Here is an 18,383-nt window from a genome sequence, read left to right on the forward strand (position 1 = left end):
AATCCAGTTCCAGCCCCCTCTTGCTTCCATCCGTCTCCACTTCCATCCCAAGAAAAACCGGTACAGAGGGTCCGGCGCAGGGAAGGCTGGGGCAGGCTCTGTGTGTTGGAGTGGGAGTGGAGGCTGTAGAGACAGGTGTGGGGTCCCAGGCTGACTGAGCCCGGAAGAATTCCAGACCCCTCTTGTTAGCTGCAGGTGCAGATTAACAAGAGCAGGTGTGCCAGGTTGAGGCTCAGAGTCCACCCAGGTGAGCTGGACCATGGGAGAGTTGAACCAGACTTCTGGGCCACCAGGAGGTGGGGTGCCCCTCCAGGGAAGAGGGGAGCAGGTGTGTGGGGGGTGCTGGGCCTTTTCCCAGTGTGTCCCTTTCTCTCTCCCCACACCTGGAGAGAGGTGGCAGCGCCTGAGTGGCGAAGACAGGGCCACACAGACCCCCTCCTTTCTGTGATCCTCCTCAAGCCCTCACACCAACGCTGTCCACATTTGCTGAAGGCCACCAGGGGTCCAAGAACCCCAGCTGGCAGGCTCTTTTCTTTTCTTTTTTTATTTTCTTCTTTTTTTTGAGACAGAGTCTAGCTCTGTTGCCCAGGCTGGAGTGCAGTGGTGCTGGGCTCACTGCAACCTCCGCCTCCCGGGTTCAAGCGATTCTCCTACCTCAGCCTCCCAAGTAGCTGGGATTACAGGCCCATGTCCCCATGTCCAGCTAATTTTTGTATTTCTAGTAGCGACAGAGTTTCACTGTGTTGGCCAGGCTGGTCTCGAACTCCTGACCTTGTGATCCGCCCGTCTTGGTCTCCCAAAGTGTTGGGATTACAAGCGTGAGCCACTGTGCCGGGCCTCTGTTTTCTTTTTTTAAAATAAATGTTCTTTTGTTTGTTTCAGGTAGACAACCTGACATTATGGGATTTATATAGACAGCACAAAGATTCCGATAGTGAAGCACATTAACATATCCACCACCTCTCAGAGTTATCCATTTTTTTGTTTTTGTGGCAAGAGCAGCTAAAACACACTCATTTCGCATGAATTCTAAATACAGACGGTACGTTCTGATGGTCCCCGGTTCTCTGCCATGCTTGGCTCTCTGGACAGCTCGTTCTACATGGCTGCTGCTTTGTGTTCTCTGACCTCCCCATTCCCTACCCTGAAAACCCCCCAGGCTTCTTTTCAGATGGTGGGTGCTCCTGTAGGGCAGCAAGGCAAGGATGGGGCACTCCAGAGGCCTTGGCAGTCCTGCATCTTCTGGTCACGACCTAGATGACAAAGCAGTGAAGACTTAGCTCAGGCAGGCTCACCTCGCAGCCATCCCCTCCCGAGGCCTCTGGGAGTGTTTGTTTTGAGTGGAGTTTCACTCTTTTTGCCCAAGCTGGAGTGCAATGGCATGATCTCAGCTCACTGCAACCTCTGCCTCCTGGGTTCAAGTGCTTCTGCCTCAGCCTCCCGAGTAGCTGGGATTACAGGCGCACGCCACCACGCCTGGCTAATTTTGTATTTTTAGTAGAGACGGGGTTTTACCATGTTGGCCAGGCTGGTCTTGAACTCCTGACCTCAGGTGATCCGCCTGCCTGAGCCTCCCAAAGTACTAGGATTACAGGTGTGAGTCACTGTGCCTGGCCTGCCTCTAGGAGTTTTATGGTGCCAGGCACATTAGTGCCCCAGCAGGAGAGGCACGAGGCTTACTCACCCCACTAAATTAAGGCTGTACACCATTTTACAGAATGAAAAACTGAGGCTTAGTGAGACATGGCTTACGCATCAGTCTGGCTCCTGGTAAGAACAGACTTGGCAGGAAGGGACCCAGAAGTGAGACGGGAGAGTGCCAAGGACAGATCCCTGGCAGAGTCACAGAAGGGGCTGGCCACAAGCGGAGCATGAGAACCAAGACACAGCTCCAAACAAAGAAGCGACTTCACAGAGGCAGGGCTGGCCACCACCAAGGCCAGACCAGGGGACACACAGGCCTACGGTGCCTGCGTCAGACACCACAAAGGCCCTGGTCACCTTACACGTCAGTACAGCCATGGCCTTGCAGAGGGGACCCCAGCCTCTTGCCACTACCTGGGAAAGACTGCACAATGTGGCTCTCACAGAAGGCAGGAGCTCCTGGTCCACCTCGCTCTCCTGGAGGCATCAATCCCATATCCCTGCTCAGACCCCGTAAAAAACTTAGGTGAGGCCGGGTGTGGTGGCTCACGCCTGTAATCCCAGCACTTTGGGAGGCAGATCACCTGAGCTCAGGAGTTCAAGACCAGCCTGGCCAACATGGGGAAACCCCATCTCTACTAAAAATATAAAAATTAGCCGGGTATGGTGGTGTACACCTGTAATTCCAGCTACTTGGAAGGTTGAAGCATGAGAATCGCTTGAACCTGGGAGGCGGAGGTTGCAGAGCCAGATTATGCCACTGCACGCTAGTCTGGGTGACGGAGTGAGACTCTGTCTCAAAAAAAAAAGAACTTAGGAGAGTGCCCCCTCAAGGGGCCAGCAGACTCCGTTACAGGGCAGCTGGGAGCATTGGCCAGGGCCTGATAATGCCTTGAACGGGCAAGCCTCAGTAGGCACGTGGCTCACAGTATGCCCTCATAAAGGTCTTCGAGTCGTGTGTAAGCGGTGACGGTCCTTCTTTGCCCTGGCCACAGCCCTGCCCCATAAGCCTACTGCCTGAGCTCCCCAGCCAGGGCCCGGTTGGACCTCTCAGGCCATCAGCAGCCCTCCCTCCACCCTGTGCCCAGCACCCATTTCCTACCTGGTCCACGAGGTCCAGCCCAGCATCCCGGACATGACAGCCGCAATGGAGGCAAGGCTGCCAGCCAGCACGATGGCAGGTGCCTCGGGCAACTCTCCTGGGCAGGGGTGGAGGCAGCTGGGTTGGGCATCCTTTAGGCAGGGTCCAGGGTGGACATGGTTGCCGCCTATGCCCTCTCCGCTCTCGGCAGGGTTGGGTAGAGCTGTCCCACCTCCCACCGACCTGCCTCTTGGACACTAGCACCCTCGCAGCACAGAGGCACCAGTGGCCCTCTGGAAATCCAAGGGCCGTCTCACCTGGAGGCACCAGCGTGAGGGCACTGTGCTGGACACTGATGTTGTTTTCAGCCTGGCACTGGAACCAGTCTGATGTCTGGCTCGGCAGGAAGGAGAAGTTGGCAGGCTCCCCGTGGCGTGGTCGCTGCTGCAGGTGGACCTGGCCATCCTTCCCGACCAGGCTGTAGGTGATGGGCGGGCTGCCCGAGGACACCTGGCAGGACACCTCCACCCTGGGGCCTGACCCTCTGTCCCACAGAGCGAAGTTGGCCCGCAGCTCAGACACTGGCTCTGGCAGGGTGGGAGAAGGCAGCACAGGCATGTCTGGGTGGTTTTAAATCCCTCCTCCCCAGTAAGTTCTTTGCATTACAAAATGCCTAATGAGCTTAGCTGTGACTACCGCCTCCTCCAGGCTGCCTTCCAGAGTCTGCTCTCCACCTTGTTTCTGGGCTGCTGCCCTACCTGCCTTGTGTACGACACAATTTCACCACCATTCTTATTTTATTTTATTTTGAGACAGGGTCTTGCTCTGTCACCCAGACGGGAGTGCAATGGCACGATCTAGGCTCACTGCAACATCAGCTTCCCCGGCTCAAGCAATTCTCCCATCTCAGCCTCCCGAGTAGCTAGGACTACAGGTGCGCACCACCACACCCAGCTAATTTTTGCATTTTTTGTAGAGATAGGGTTTCACCATGTTGGCCAGGCTGGTCTCGAACTCCTGACCTCGTGATTCACCCGCCTCGGCCACCCAACGTGCTGGGATTACAGGCGTGAGCCACCGCGCCTGGCCTCAGTCTTGTCTTCTTTACTAAAAGGTAAGCTGCTTCAGGACATGAACTGTCAACGAAGATTCTAGAATCCCCCAGGCCTTGAGCCTAATGCTGTAGATATTCTTAGTGATCAGTAATAAACACCACCCTTACCACCTACTAAAAGGCTTCCATTTAATAGGTCTTCTGGAGCAGGGCCTAGTATTATTATTTTAGAAACAGCGTGTCTTGTTTCCTGGGCTGGAGAGCAATGGTGTGATCACGGCTCACCACAGCCTCCAGCTCCTGGGCTCAAATGATCCTCCCACCTCAGCCTCCCAACTAGCTATTACCACAGACATGAGCCACCACACACAACTAATTTTTTTTTTTTGAGACGGAGTTTCACTCTTGTTACCCAGGCTGGAGTGCAATGGCGCAATCTCGGCTCACCGCAACCTCCGCCTCCTGAGTTCAGGCAATTCTCCTGCCTCAGCCTCCCGAGTAGCTGGGATTACAGGCACGCACCACCATGCCCAGCTAATTTTTTGTATTTTTAGTAGAGGCGGGTTTTCACCATGTTGACCAGGATGGTCTCGATCTCTTGACCTCATGATCCACCTGCCTCGGCCTCTCACAACTAATTTTTTAAAAAATAGCGGTAGGCCAGGTGTGGTGGTTCATGCCTGTAATCCCAGCACTTTAGGAGCCTGAGGCGGGTGGGTCACTTGAGGTCAGGAGTTTGAGAACAGCCTGGCCAACATGGTGAAACCCTATCTCTACTAAAAATGCAAAGATTAGCCAGGCATGGAGGCACGGGCCTGTAATCCCAGCTGCTTGGGAGGCTGAGGCAGGAGAATCGCCTGAACTCAGGAGATGGAGGTTGCAGTGAGCTGAGATCACACCACTGCATTCCAGCCTGGGCGACAGAGCAAGACGCCCGCTCAAAAAAAGAAAAAATAAATTTTGTAGACAAGATGCCGTCTCAAAAAAAGAAAAAATAAATTTTGTAGACATTGAGTCTTACTCTGTTGTCCAGGCTGGTCTCAAACTCCTGGCCTCAAAGGAATCTCCCACCTTGGTCTCCCAAAGTGCTGGGAATATAGGTGTGAGCCACCTCACCGGCCTCTGTTACTGTCTTCCTTTTGCAGATAAAGCAGTTGAAGCTCAGAGGTCCAATGACTTGCCCAAGACCCCAGCCAGTAAGTGTAGGGATTTGAACTCTGGACCTGTTGGATTGCAGACCCCGGGCTCATCTCCCCTAGGCTGTCTTTTCCTGCTGTTCTGAGGGTGTGGGGCAAACAATGAACAGGGAGTTTCCTCATCCCACCCTAGGTCTGCAACTTCCAGGTTCCCATACCTCATGGCTCCCACCAAGAAGGTTACCTGACTGACGATCAAGATGGAAACAGGAAGAAGGCAGGGTCTGGAGCTGGACAGGGTGGGTTTGAAAGCAGCCTTGTCCACTTGCCAGCCACATGGCCTGGGGCGACTTTCCTAACTCGCCCCAGCTTTAGCTTTCATAGCTACAGACCCAGAGTCCCAGACCCCACCCTGACACTGCAGCGAAGATCAAGTGAAGTAATGCACAAAACGTGCCTACCTTGTTTTCTTTTCTTTTCTTTTTTTTTAAGACAGGGTTTCACCATGTTGGTCAGGCTGGTCTTGAACTCCTGACCTCAGGTGATCCACCCGCCTTGGCCTCCCAAAGTGCTGAGATTACAGGCGTGAGCCACCATGCCCAGCCCTTTTCTTTTTTTCTTTTTTTTTTTGGAGACAGAGTCTTGCTCTGTCACTCAGGCTGGAGTGCAGTGGCGCGATCTCGGCTCACTGCAACCTCCGCCTCCTGTGTTCAAGTGATTCTCCTGCCTCAGCCTCCGAGTAGCTGGGACTAGAGGTGCACCCCACCACGCCCGGCTCATCTTTGTGTTTTTAGTAGAGAGGGGGTTTCCCCATGTGGCCAGGCTGGTCTCAAGCCATCAGCCCACCTCGGACTTCCACAGTGCTGAGATTCATGCCCAGCCAAACGTGCCTAGTTTATCACTTTGAGATCCAGCTGACAACTGGGGTCCAGTCATTTCTGCCATCTGTTGGGCTCTTTCCCACTGTGCCCTCAGGCCCCTGCCAAGAGACTGTGCCCTGAGAGCCCCCAGCCAGGGACGGCAAGCCCTGAGAAAAGGCCCGACGGGGCTGAGAGTGGCCTTGGAGGCGGCAGCCTGTCCTCGTCCACACCCTCACAACCTGGCTCTCTCTAACCCCAGCAAAAGTCACAATTCCCACTCCCGGGGCTCCCCACTGATCTGCACCTCACCTGCCTCCTCAGCCCCGTGCCCCCACCTCACTCACTGGACCACAGTTCCCAGTACATCTGCAGCCTGGCGCTGTCCACGTGGGCACCCGAGGTGGAGGCCGCCCGGCAGAAGTAGGTGAGCAGGTCTGGACTGGACTTGAGTGTGATGTTGAGGCTGAAAGAGGCCGGCTCGTGGGTCTTCACCACCTTCTTGGCCACCTTGATGTTCTTGGTTCCACAGAGGGAGTAGGTGATGGGCGGAGGCACCTGCAGTGCATGGCAGGTTATAAGCACCCGGCGGCCTTTGGGGAAAACTTCCAGGACTTTGTAGGCAATGGAGACATCAGGGGTGATTTCTGGAAGATGAAAAGATCCGGGGAGGAAGAAAGAAACCGACATTGATCCAGCACTTTTAAGAAGATACTGGTTTGACCAGGCTTGGTGGCTCACGCCTGTAATCCCAGTACCTTGGGAGGCCCAGGCAGGCGGATCACCTGAGGTCAGGAGTTCAAGACCAGTCTAGCCAACATGGTGAAACCCCGTCTCTACTAAAAATACAAAAATTAGCCGGGCGTGGTGGTGGCTGCCTGTAATCCCTGCTACTCAGGAGGTTAAGGCAGGAGAATTGCTTGAATCGGGAGGCAGAGGTTGCGGTGAACCGAGGTTGCGCCACTGCAGTCCTGAGCCACAGAGGGAGACTCTGTCTCAAAAAAAAAAGATACTGGGTTTAGCACGTTCTCACTTGTAAGTGGGAGGTAAACATAGAGTACACATGGACACAAAGAAGGGAGCAGCAGACACCGACACGGAAGGAGCATGAGGATCAAAGGCTTACCTATCCGGCCGGGGGCGGTGCCTGACACCTGTAATCCCAGCACTCTGGGAAGCCCAGGCAGATGGGTCACTTGAGGTCAGGAGTTTGAGACTAGCCTGGCCAGCATGGTAAAACCCCGTTTCTACTAAAAATACAAAAATTAGCCAGGCATGGTGGTGTGCACCCATAGTCCCAGCTACTCGGGAGGCTGAGGCAGGAGAATTGCTTGAACCCGGGAGGTGAGGTTGCATTGAGCCGAGATCGCACCTCTGCACTCCAGCCTGGGCAGCAGAGCGAGACTCCGTCTCAAAAAATAAAACTACCTATCGGGGGTACTATGCTGATTATCTGGGAGGTGGAACATTACCCCTGTAACATGCAATTTACTTATATAAACAAGCCTGCACGTGCACCCCTGAACCTAAAAGCTAAAAATAAGTAAATAAATGAAACCAGTAGACCTCAAAGGAAAAAAAAAAAAAGAAAGAAAATACTGGTTTAGTTGTTCCTCAAAAAGTTAAACCGACTTACCATATGACCCAGCAATTCCACTCCTAGACATATACCACAGCATAGAAGACAGGGATCAAACAGATACCTGCACACACACGTTCACGGCAGTGTGACTCACCGCAGCCAAAAGGTGGAAATGGCCCAAATGTCTATCAGCGGACAAATGGGTAGATAAATGGGGTTGATCCACATAAGGAATCTTACTCAGCCTTAGAAAGAAATGAGCGCAGATGCGGACCGCGGCAGGGATGAGCGTACAGCATTCCGCTAAACAAAAAGGCAGGCGCGAAGGGCAGCCCTTGCCCGACTCCGTGTGTGCAAAGCTCAGAACAGGAAAAGCGGCAGAGGCAGAAAGCAGACTGGTTACTAGGGGGAAATGGAGAGGAACTGCCCGATGGGTGCAGGGTTTCCTTTCGGGGTGACGAAAATCTCCGGGAACCAGATACTGTGGTGGTCACGCAACGTCGTATTGTGAACGCACTAAACGCTGCTGAATTATCACCTTTTGTTTTTTTTGAGATAAAGTCTTGCACGGTCGCCTTCCAGATTCAAGGATTCTTGTGCCTCAGCCTCCAGAGTAGCTGGGATTACAGGCACCTGCCACCACGCCCAGCTAATTTTTGTATTTTTACTAGACATGGGGTTTCACCAGGTTGGCCAAACTGATCTCGAACTCCTGACCTCAGGTGATCGGCCCGCCTTGGCCTCCCAAAGTCCTGGGATTACAGGTGTGAGACACCACACCTGGCCCACTTTTATTTATTTATTTAGAGACAGAGTCTTACTCTGTCGCCCAGGCTGGAGTGCAGTGGCACCATCTCAGCTCACTGCAACGTCCACCTCCTGGGTTCAAGTGATTCTCATGTCTCAGTCTCCCAAGTAGCAGGGACTACAGGCACGTGCCACCACACCCAGCTAATTTTTTGCATTTTTAGCAGGGACGGGGTTTTACCATGTTGGTCAGGCTGGTCTCGAACTCTTGACCTCAGGTGATCCACCCACCTCAGCCTCCCAAAGTGCTGGGATTACAGGTATAAGCCACTGTGCCTTGTCATTACTGATTCTTTAAGACAGTAATCAGGATTAAACAAAAATGTTTCTGGAATAGGGGTTTGATGGTGGGGACCTGTTTGCATTTCAAGAACAGTGTACAGGCCGGGCGTGGTGGCTCACGCCTGTCATCCCAGCACTTTGGGAGGCTGAGGCAGGTGGATCACCTGAGGTCAGGAGTTTGAGACCAGCCTGGCCAACATAGTGAAACCCTGTCTCTACTAAAATACAAAAATTAGCTGGCATTGTGGTACATGCCTATAGTCCCAGCTACTTGGGAGGCTGAGGCAGAAGAATCACTTTCACCCGGGAGACAGAGGTTGCAGTGAGCCAGTATCCTGCCACTGTACTCCAGCAGGGGGAGGAGAAAGGACGAAAGGAGAAAAGGAGGGAGGGAGGGAGGGAGGGAGGGAAAGAGGGAGAGAGGAAGATAGGGAGGGAGGGAGGAGCCAGGCACAGTGGCTCGGGCCTGTAATCCCAGCACTTTGCGAGGCCAAGCTGGGCGGATCACCTGAGGTCAGGAGTTCAAGACCAGCCTGGCTAACATGGTGAAACCCCATTTCTACTAAAAGTACAGAAAATTAGCCAGGTGTGGGGTCATGCGCCTGTAACCCCAGCTACTGGGGAGGCTGAGGCAGGAGAATTGATTGAACCTGGGAGGCAGAGGTTGCAGTGAGATGAGATCTCGCCACTGCACTCCAGCCTGGGACAGAGCCAGACTCTATCTCATCCATCTAAAAAAAAAAAAAAAAAGAAAAGAGAAGGAAGGAAGGAAGAAAGAAAGAAAGAGAATAGTGTGTATTGGCTGGGCACAGTAGCTCAGGCCTGTAATACCAACTTTGGGAGGCTGAGGCAGGAGGAATGCTTGAACCCAGGGGTTCCAGACCAGCCTGGGCAACATAGTGAGACCCCACCCCTATTTAATCAAAAGAAAAATTAAAAAAAAAAAAAAGAATAGTGTGTGGTTGGGCAGTGCTTGGGGGAGGGGTAGAAGAAGGGCCTGTGAAATCTGAACATCACAGATGTCACGAGCCGCCTTTGCTCTGCTGGGCACGCCTGCTCTGGAAACCACCCTGCAGTTAGGGAACTGCTGATTGAGCAGAGGCCTCGAACAAACTAGAGTGTGTGACCACGAAGCACGTCCCATTCCAGACCAGTAACTCTCAACCAGGGGCCATTCTTCCTCCAGGGCAGCTTTGGGGCTGGGGACATTTTTGGTTGTCAAGATTGGGAGGTGAACTCCTAGCTTGGGCCACACAGCAAGACCCCGTCTCTACAAAAACAAAAAAAGACAGGGCTTGCTGCTGACATTTAATGGGTGGAGGCCAAGGATGCCGCTAAACATCCTGCAGTGCACTGTCAGCCCCACCGAGAAGAATCATCCGGCCTCCAGTGTCAGGAGTGCTGAGGTTGACAACGCTGGTCTAGACAAATGGCAGCAGCCTTCTAGAATCAGGACGTCTTCCCCTGTCCAGGCTGCCCAGACACCAACAATTATCTTCTCATTTGTGCCTCTTTGAAAACTTTGTGAGAACTCTCATTCATTCATTCATTCATTCATTCACTTGAGATGAAGTCTCACTCTGTCGCGAAGGCTAGAGTATAGTGGCACAATCTCGGCTCACTGCAACCTCTGTCCCCCGAGTTCAAGTGATTCTCCTAACTCAGTCTCCCAAGTAGCTGGGATTACAGGCACACACCACCACACCTGGTTAATTTTTGTATTTTTAGTAGAGATAGGGTTTCAGCATGTTGGCCAGGCTGATCTCCAACTCCTCACCTGAGGTGATCCACCCACCTTGGCCTCCCAAAGTGCTGGGATTACAGGTGTGAGCCACCATACCCAGCCAGAACTCTTCTTTTTTAGATGGGGAAGAATACTTTTTTTTTTTAAGGCCCGGCTCATGCTTACAGCAGTTTGGGAGGCTGAGGAGGGTGGATCATTTGAGGCCAGAAGTTCAAAACCAGCCTGGGCAACATGGTGAAACCCCATCTCTACTAAAAACACAAAAATTAGACTGGCGTACTGGCTTGAGCCTGTAGTCCCAGCTACTGGAGAGGCTGAGGCATGAGAATCACTTGAACCTGAGAGGCAGAGGCTGCAGTGAGCTGAGATCACACTGCTACACTCCAGCCTAGGTGACAAGCGAGACGCTGTCTCAAAAAAAAAAAAAAAAAAAAAAGAAATACTTTTTTTTCCCAATCGGCTTTCATGGAAAATCTTTGAAGAAAGTGAAGCTGGATCTGGTGGTGGAGGCACCCTCTTGCAGAAGTCTGCTGATTAATTTAGTCAATTTAACCCTCAAGGGGCCTCCTCTTTATCGTCCAAAGACCGTTGCAGGGGCCAGAAGCCTGCGTCACGTGGGGAAGTGGGAGTCCAGGGCTGACACGTGATCACCCTTTCTTTCTGCTCCTTTTGTGAAGGGAAACGATCTTGACTTATAAAAGTAGAAAGAAAAACTGCCCTCTCTTCATTTCCATTTCAGTGTTCATTAATAGAAGCTCGATTTGCATAAGTTCACAGACAGGAAACATTTTTAAAGTACACTGTACCAGAGACATTCACTTTTTTTCTTCTTTGAGATGGAGTCTCGCTCTGTTGCCCAGGTTGGAGTGCAGTGGCGAGATCTCAGTTCACTGCAACCTCCACCTCCCAGGTTCAAGAGAGTCTCCTGCCTCAGCCTCCTGAGTAGCTGGGATTACAGGCATGCACCACCACACACACCCAGCTAATTTTTGTATTTTTAGTAGAGACGGGGTTTTGCCGTGTTGGCCAGGCTGGTCTTGAACTCCTGACCTTAGGTGATTCACTCCCTTGATCTCCCAAAGTGCTGGGATTACAGCGTGAGCCATCGTGCCTGAGCGGACATTCACTTTTCATCCTCACAGGAGTTGTGTGGGTTTTTTTCCTTTTGATTATTTAGTTTATGGATCTAGTCTGCCAATAAAGGATGGTCTATCATTTATTTTTTTTTAATTATTTTTTTTTTCTTCGAGACAGGGTCTTGCTTTGTCCTCCAGTCCTGAGTGCAGTGGTGCGATCTCAATTCACTGCAACCTCTGCCTCCCTGTTTCAAGTGATCCTCCTGCCTCACCCTCCTGAGTAGCTGGGATTACAGGTGCATGCCACCGTGCTTGGCTAATTTTTCATTTTTAGTAGAGGTGGGATTTTACCATGTTGGCCAGGCTGATCTTGAACTCCTGACCTTAAGTGATCCAGTCCACCTCAGCCTCCCAAAATGCTGGGATTACAGGCATGAGCCACCACACCTGGCCTATCATTTAATTTAAAATTCTCTGCTTGGCTGGGTGTGGTGGCTCATGCGTGTAATCCCAGAGCTTTGGGAGGCTGGGGCAGGGGAATCCCTTGAGCCCAGGAGTTTGAGGTCAGCCTGGGCAACATGGCGTAACCTCATCTCTACTAAAAGTAGAAAAATTAGCCAGGCGCGGTGGCACATGCCTGTAGTCCCAGCTACTAAGGAGGCTGAGGTGGGAGCATCTCTTGAACCTGGGAGGTTGAGGCTGCGGTGAGTCAAGATCCTGCCACTGCATTCCAGCCTGGCTGACAAAGTGAGATCCTGTCTCAAAGAAAAAAAAAAATTGGCATGGGGTTGTGTACCAGCTACTCACTCAGGAGGCTGACAGGGAAGGATTGCTTGAGCCTAAGAGGTCGAGGCTTCAGTCAGCTGTGATCACTCCACTGCACTCCAGTCTGGGTTACACAGCAAGACCCTGTCTCAATTAAGTAAGCAAATAAATAAATAAAATTCATCTGCTGTGCGAGAGCATTTGAACAATGGGATGGCACACTCAAAATCTGATAAAGTGACGACACGGCTGCCCTTGGGACAGGAAGCTAAGCCATGCCCAGGCTGGGCTGCGGGGTCTCTGCAGGGAAACGGCCGAGGGCTCACATTCAGGCCCAGACACTGTGCTGGTGCCCAGCGTGGCTCCAAGCTTCTTCCACATTGGTCTCCGTGACAACAGGAAGCATGGAAATTCCAGTCCCAACCCTGGAGGCTGCAATTGATTAGACCCAGGGAGGGGCCTGGGGATCTGATTTTGAATAAGCCGCCATCCGTGGAGGGTTGAATTATGTCCTCCAAAAAGACAGGTTCCAGTGGTGACCCCCAGGACCTGCCCACGGGAACATATTTGGAAATCAGGTTTTTACAGATGGCTTTGCCCTCTCTCAAGTTAAATATTAACTCCAGTAATTCATGCTGGATTAGGGTGGGGCCTGATGAGAAGAGGAAAGGAGACCCAGACACTCACAGGGAAACCGCAGTGAGGGAGGCCATCCCCAGAAACAGGGGAGGAGCCAGGAGCAGGTGCTCCCGCAGGGCCTGGGGAGGACCCAGCCTCGGACTCTGGGCCTTGGAATTCAGCTTCCAGCACCATCAGAGACTGTGTTCCTTCGTTGTTGCTGTTGTTTTTTGGTTGCCTTTTGCTGTTTTTTTTTTTTTTTCCAGAGACGGAGTCTTGCTCTGTCGCTCAGGTTGGAGTGCAGTGACGCAATCTCGCCTCACTGCAACCTCCACCTCCTGGGTTCAAGGGATTTTCGTGCTTCAGCCTCCCAAGTAGCTGGGATTACAGGGTGGCACCACCATGCCCGGTTGATTTTTTGCATTTTTGGAAGAGATGTGGTTTTACCATATTGGCCATGCTGTCTGGAACTCCTGACCTTAGGTGATCTGGCCACCTCGGCCTCCCAAAGTGCTGGGATTTCAGGTGTGAGCCGCCATGCCTGGCCTTGTTGGTTCTGGTTTTGTTTTGAGATGGAGTTTCACTCTATTGCCCAGGCTGGAATGCAGGGGCACCATCCCAGCTCACTGCAGCCTCCACCTCCCAGGTTCAAGTGATTCTCCTGCCCTAGCCTCCTGAGTAGCTAGGATTATAGGCGCCTGCCACCATGCCTGGCTAATTTTTTTTATTTTTAACTATTTCTCAGTATGTCTTAGAAATGGGGTTTCACTATGTTGGCCAGGCTGGTCTTGAACTTCTGACCTCAAGTGATCCGCCTGCCTTGGCTTCCCAAAGTGCTGGATTACAGGCATGAGCCACCATGCCTGGCCTCTTCTGTGCCCTTTGGACTGTAGGCTCAGCCAGAATCAAAATCCCCTATGTCCTCGACCTTCCAACCAGCATCCTCCATCCTCTATGTCTGATGGAAACCGGGTCCCTCCTCCCAAGTGCACTGTCTACCCCTTCAGCTGTCCTGGCGATGTGGATCCTGGCAGCCTTCATGGCACCGGCTGGGACAAAGGGGGATAACATCCTCTTGACGTTTCTCCTTCCCTAAACTTCCCCCCCTTCTTGCTAAACAACAGCTACGTCTTCAAATACATTCCACTCTGCCTTCTGGGTTACAATTATCTACCGACGCCCATCGCTCCTTGAAGATGCCTGTCCGTGGTTCCTACCGTGTTTAATACTACACTGCCAGAATTCTTGGGGATTTCAAAATACACAAGGCATGGTGGCTCACACCTCTAATTCCAGCACTTTGGGAGGCCAAGGAGGGAGGATTGCTGGAGGACAGGAGTTCAAGACCAGCCTGGGCAAAATAGGAAGACCCGATCTCTACAAAAAAGATTAGGCTGGTCTTGAACTCCTCGGCTCAACTGATCTTCTGGCCTCAGCCTCCCAAAGTGCTGGGATAACAGGCATAACCACTGAATGTGTTTATTTTTACCCCAACCCCCACTAGAATGTAAGCTACAGGAGGGCTTGTTTCCATGCCTTGCCAAATTCTCAGGGCCTGCAATGGTGCCTGCAACCAAACAGGTGCTCAAGTATTTGTTGAATGAATAAATGATTTATCAGTCAGTCTCTTAGGAGTTTAGTTAGCAGGACTTGGTTGGTAAGAATCGGAGCAGAAGTCAGGAGGATGCCAAGAAGGGGAGGCCGGGCTGACCGGCAGGTACTTCCCCAGCCCCAGCTGCTGCTCCTCCTTTTAGCAACCACACCAACAATGTTTCGGTTTTTAAAGCAAATGAGGAAATAATGGTTCAGCCTGGGCGTCATTCAAGTGAGGTCCCAGCGTCATCATTACCCGGTACCTGCCCTTTAGCAAAATAGAGGGGAAGGCCCTGCTCTGTAACCTGGCAGCCTAGTGACAAGGGGTAGGGGTTAGTGTGACAACACGGAGGTGGCTGTCCATTTTCACTTTTTTTTCTTTTTTGATAGAGTCTTGCTCCGTCACTAGGCTGGGGTGCAGTGGCGTGATCTCGGCTCACTGCAATCTCCGCCTCCTGCGATCAAGCGATTCTTCTGCCTCAGCCTCCCGAGTAGTCGGGATCATAGGCACCCCCCATCACGCCCAGCTAATTTTTGTATTTTTAGTAGAGACGGCATTTCATCATGTTGGCCAGGATGGTCTCGATCTCTTGACCTCATGATCTGCCCGCCTCAGCCTCCCAAAGTGCTGGGATTACAGGTGTGAGCACTACACCCGGCCCCATCCTCACCTTAAGGGACATGAGGGGAGGGGAGGGAAGGATGGGGCAGAAAAGTGCAGGCAGAAGGATGGAGTGCACAAAGATGAGAAAGCAGGCCAGGCCAGGGGCTGCCAGGGACCTTCCCCAGCGTCCCCTCCTCCCTGGTCCTGTACCCAGCTGGGCCCCAGATGCTATCCACTCTCTGGCTGCCTCCATGAGGAAGGCAGCCTCCTATATGTCAGGTCCTGGAGGAGCCTCGACTTGGCCATTCTCCCATGGCCTCTTCCTGGAGGGAGAATCCCCCAGCCCTCCACGGGGCCTCACCCACCGGCAGAGCTGTGGGGCTCCCAGCGGGGCTTCTGCTCCCAATCAGGGACCTGGGGCAGGGTGATGAGGATGCACCTGCCCAGGGAATCCCCCTCCAAACAGCCCAGCCACAGCTGGAAGCTGAGCGCCTTCCCCGACTGTGTCCCCCGGAGGTCTCCACACTGGCCTGCTCAGCCCACCCCTCTCCATCACCCCTAGGTCCCTGCAGGGTGGAAAACTGACCAGCCATCCTCCAGCACACACCTCCCACCAGCAACTTCCTCCCCAGCCGAGGCACCCTCCACAGTGGGGGTTCTGACACCAGGGTCCCAGCTGGGGGACTTCTCCCTCCAGTGTGCTGGGCCACTTACCTTCCTCCTGCACCTCGGAGAAGCTGCTGGCGGCTGTAAGAGAGGCGAGGGCGGTGAGGAGAGAGCCTGGGATGGAAGGGAGGCCAGAGACAGCCTCGAGCCCCACCTGCTGAAGCCAGGAGGGAGGAGCAGGCTGATTCCTGATAGTGAGGCCCCAGGACTCAACCAGCACCATCACTCACAAAAGCTCATGTGCGCCCCGCCCCCCGATTTCCTATCATCAGCCCATTATGTAGATGGGTAAGTAGTGGGCTCCGAATGGTGACACAGTCCCGCGACCACACAGGCAGCAAGTATAGGGGCTGGTCCGAGACTCAAGCCCCGATCTTTCCCTCTCTGTCCTGTGTTTCCAGAGGTTTCCCTTACTTCAGGCCTCATCTCCCATGCTCCCAGTACCCCCACCTGAGCCTGCGGCCCCAAGGCCCTGGCAGCAGCCCCACCATCACGTCCCCGGTGGACTTACCTAGCACAGCCAAGCAGAGCAGGCCGGGGAGCCTCATGCCTCGTGGGTGTGGGGCCTCTGCTCAGGCGGTGAGGGCCTCCTAGCTCCTTGCCTCCCCCACCCTGGGGCCCCTGGGATGCTTCTTGGGTGGGTGCCTGCAGAGGGGAGATAACCTGGAGGCGGCAGCACCCCAGGGCCTCAGCTACCAGGGCTGGGCCCAGAGAGCCCCAGCAGGCTCAGTACAGCAAACTCTCCCTCAGTCCCCAGAGAAGTAGAAGGAGTTTGGACCTTGAAACCAGACCAGGGCTTAGACTCAGCAGTCAGCTCTCAGCTGCAGGACCCTGGGCTCATGTGGTAGGCAGATGTCCACGCTCAGCCAGGCGTGTGGCTCACGCCTGGAATCCCAGCACTTTGGGAGGCTGAGGTGGGCGGGTCACCTGAAGTCAGGAGTTCGAGAACAGCCTGGCCAACGTGGCGAAACCCTGTCTGTACTAAAAATACAAAAATTGGGCCGGGCGCAGTGGTTCACGCCTATAATCCCAGCACTTTGGGAGGCCAAGGCGGGTGGATCACGAGGTCAAGAGATCGAGACCATCCTGGTCAACATGGTGAAACCCCGTCTCTACTAAAAATACAAAAATTAGCTGGGCATGGTGGCGCATGCCTGTAGTCCCAGCTACTCAGGAGGCTAAGGCAGGAGAATTGCTTGAACCCAGGAGGCGGAGGTTGCGGTGCCGAGATCGCGCCATCACACTCCAGCCTGGGCAACAAGAGCGAAACTCCGTCTCAAAAAAAGAAAAACAAAATACAAAAATTAGCAGGGCATGGTGACACGTGCCTGTAGTCCCAGCTACTTGGGAGCCTGAGGCAGGGAGATTTGCTTGAACCTGGGAGGTGGAAGTTGCAGTGAGCCGAGATCACGCCACTGCACTCCTGCCTGTGTAACTGAGCGAGACTCCATCTCAAAAAAAAAAAAAAAAGGTGTCCGTGCTCTAATCACTGGAGCCCGTGAGTACCGTGTTACTTGGCAAGGGGAATTAAGGCTGTGAATCTTCTCATTTTGAGAGGAGGAGGCTGTCTAGATGGCCCAGGTGACCCTCATGTAATCACTGGGTCCTTTCCCAGCTGGGGACCTGCTGGGCTGAGGCGAGGCAGCCCCGCCCATCTCATGATGGTTCAGAGCCGGGAGGCCAAGGCTGCACCCAGCCCCAGAAAGAAGCCCCAGAGCCACGAGGCCCCTGCTCCTGGAGTGTGATATGATGTGCCCAAGCTCTGCCCTTCAGAAGTTCCTCAGGCCCCACTAAGGATGCTAGGAGGTCATATGGATGGTCATTCCCCAGGGAGCTGGCCCCAGTGCTGGCCTCGGCCCCAGCAGACCCAGCTGCATCGCAGACGGTGTGTGTGCAGAGCCTTAGCAGCCAAGCCTCCTGCACCTGCAGGGAGGGTGGAGGTGAGCAGAGCCTCCCAGAGCCCGGAGGCCAGCGCTGGGGCCAGGCAGTCCCCAGAACACAGAGAGATCTGAGGGCACAGGGGAGGGAGGCCAGGACCCTGCCAGCTCCTCTCTGGGCCACTGCACCAGGCTTTGTACCCCACCTCGGCCTGGGGCTGGTGGACCAGCCTGTAGCTTTCTTGCCAGGCTCAGTTACTTTGTGTGGGAAACGCCCTTTCTGCCTGACTCCTTCAGGAATGTGTCCCCCGAGGCCAGGTGACCAGTTGCCTCCGGAGCTGCTGCCACCTGTGGCACCCAGCTGGTCAAACACACTCCCTGCCCCTGGGCACAGTCCAGGAGTGAACACTGGACGGAGGAAGGCAGACCTGCCCTGGGTCTCCTCTTGGCCTTTCTCAGGGGGACGTGCTGTGCCCGAGGTCTGGGTGCATGGGAAGCTGGTCTGAGGGGGTGGCCTGGCTGACCAGGGAGTGACCAAGAGTACAGTGGGGAGGCAGGTGCAGGTGTCCTGGAGGTCGCTGCAGACTGGCTCTGTTGACCCCTCGGTGGCCCCCTCTCCCAGCTGGCCTGAGTCCGTTTCTGCTGCTTGCTGCCCATGGTTCCGGGGACGGAGTCTGCCTGCTGGGCGCCTGCCAACCTCTCTGCTTTCAGTTCTCCCAGCTGGGGCGCGACAGCATTAGCTCTTAGTTCCCAGCAAAACTCCCTTCCCTTCCCAGCTGTCTGCTCTCACTTCTGCTGAAGGCGGTGGGGAGGGGACTGAAGACCGAAGGCAGACAGGTGGTTGTGGAGCTGGCTGCCCGGCCGGGGCTGCTGGCAATCTCTCGCCTGAGGGGAAACTCACTCTCTCTCCTTGTGGTGTTCAGAGGAACCTTGAGATAAGGCCACTCATGAGAAGCCCTTCTTCTTTCCAGTGTGTGGGGAAGCCGGAGTCGGAGCA

The 18,383-nt window shown here is 53.8% G+C and overlaps 1 protein-coding gene across 1 annotated transcript; it reads right to left on the minus strand.

Annotated features, from left to right (window-relative positions):
- Positions 1–963: 963 nt before the first annotated feature.
- Positions 964–16,110, minus strand: CUNH17orf99 (chromosome unknown C17orf99 homolog). Its single transcript, XM_021670928.2, is given in 7 exon segments — positions 964–1,168; positions 1,170–1,224; positions 1,227–1,253; positions 3,043–3,312; positions 6,120–6,419; positions 15,558–15,590; positions 16,021–16,110. Coding segments are annotated over 7 exon segments (792 nt in total). The 5' UTR covers positions 16,058–16,110; the 3' UTR covers positions 964–1,098.
- Between the last annotated feature and the right edge of the window lie 2,273 nt (positions 16,111–18,383).

The sequence above is a fragment of the Aotus nancymaae genome, unplaced genomic scaffold (assembly GCF_030222135.1).
Source record: "Aotus nancymaae isolate 86718 unplaced genomic scaffold, 86718_ANA_hifiasm-v0.15.2.pri h1tg000089l, whole genome shotgun sequence".
Lineage (NCBI taxonomy): Eukaryota > Metazoa > Chordata > Mammalia > Primates > Aotidae > Aotus > Aotus nancymaae.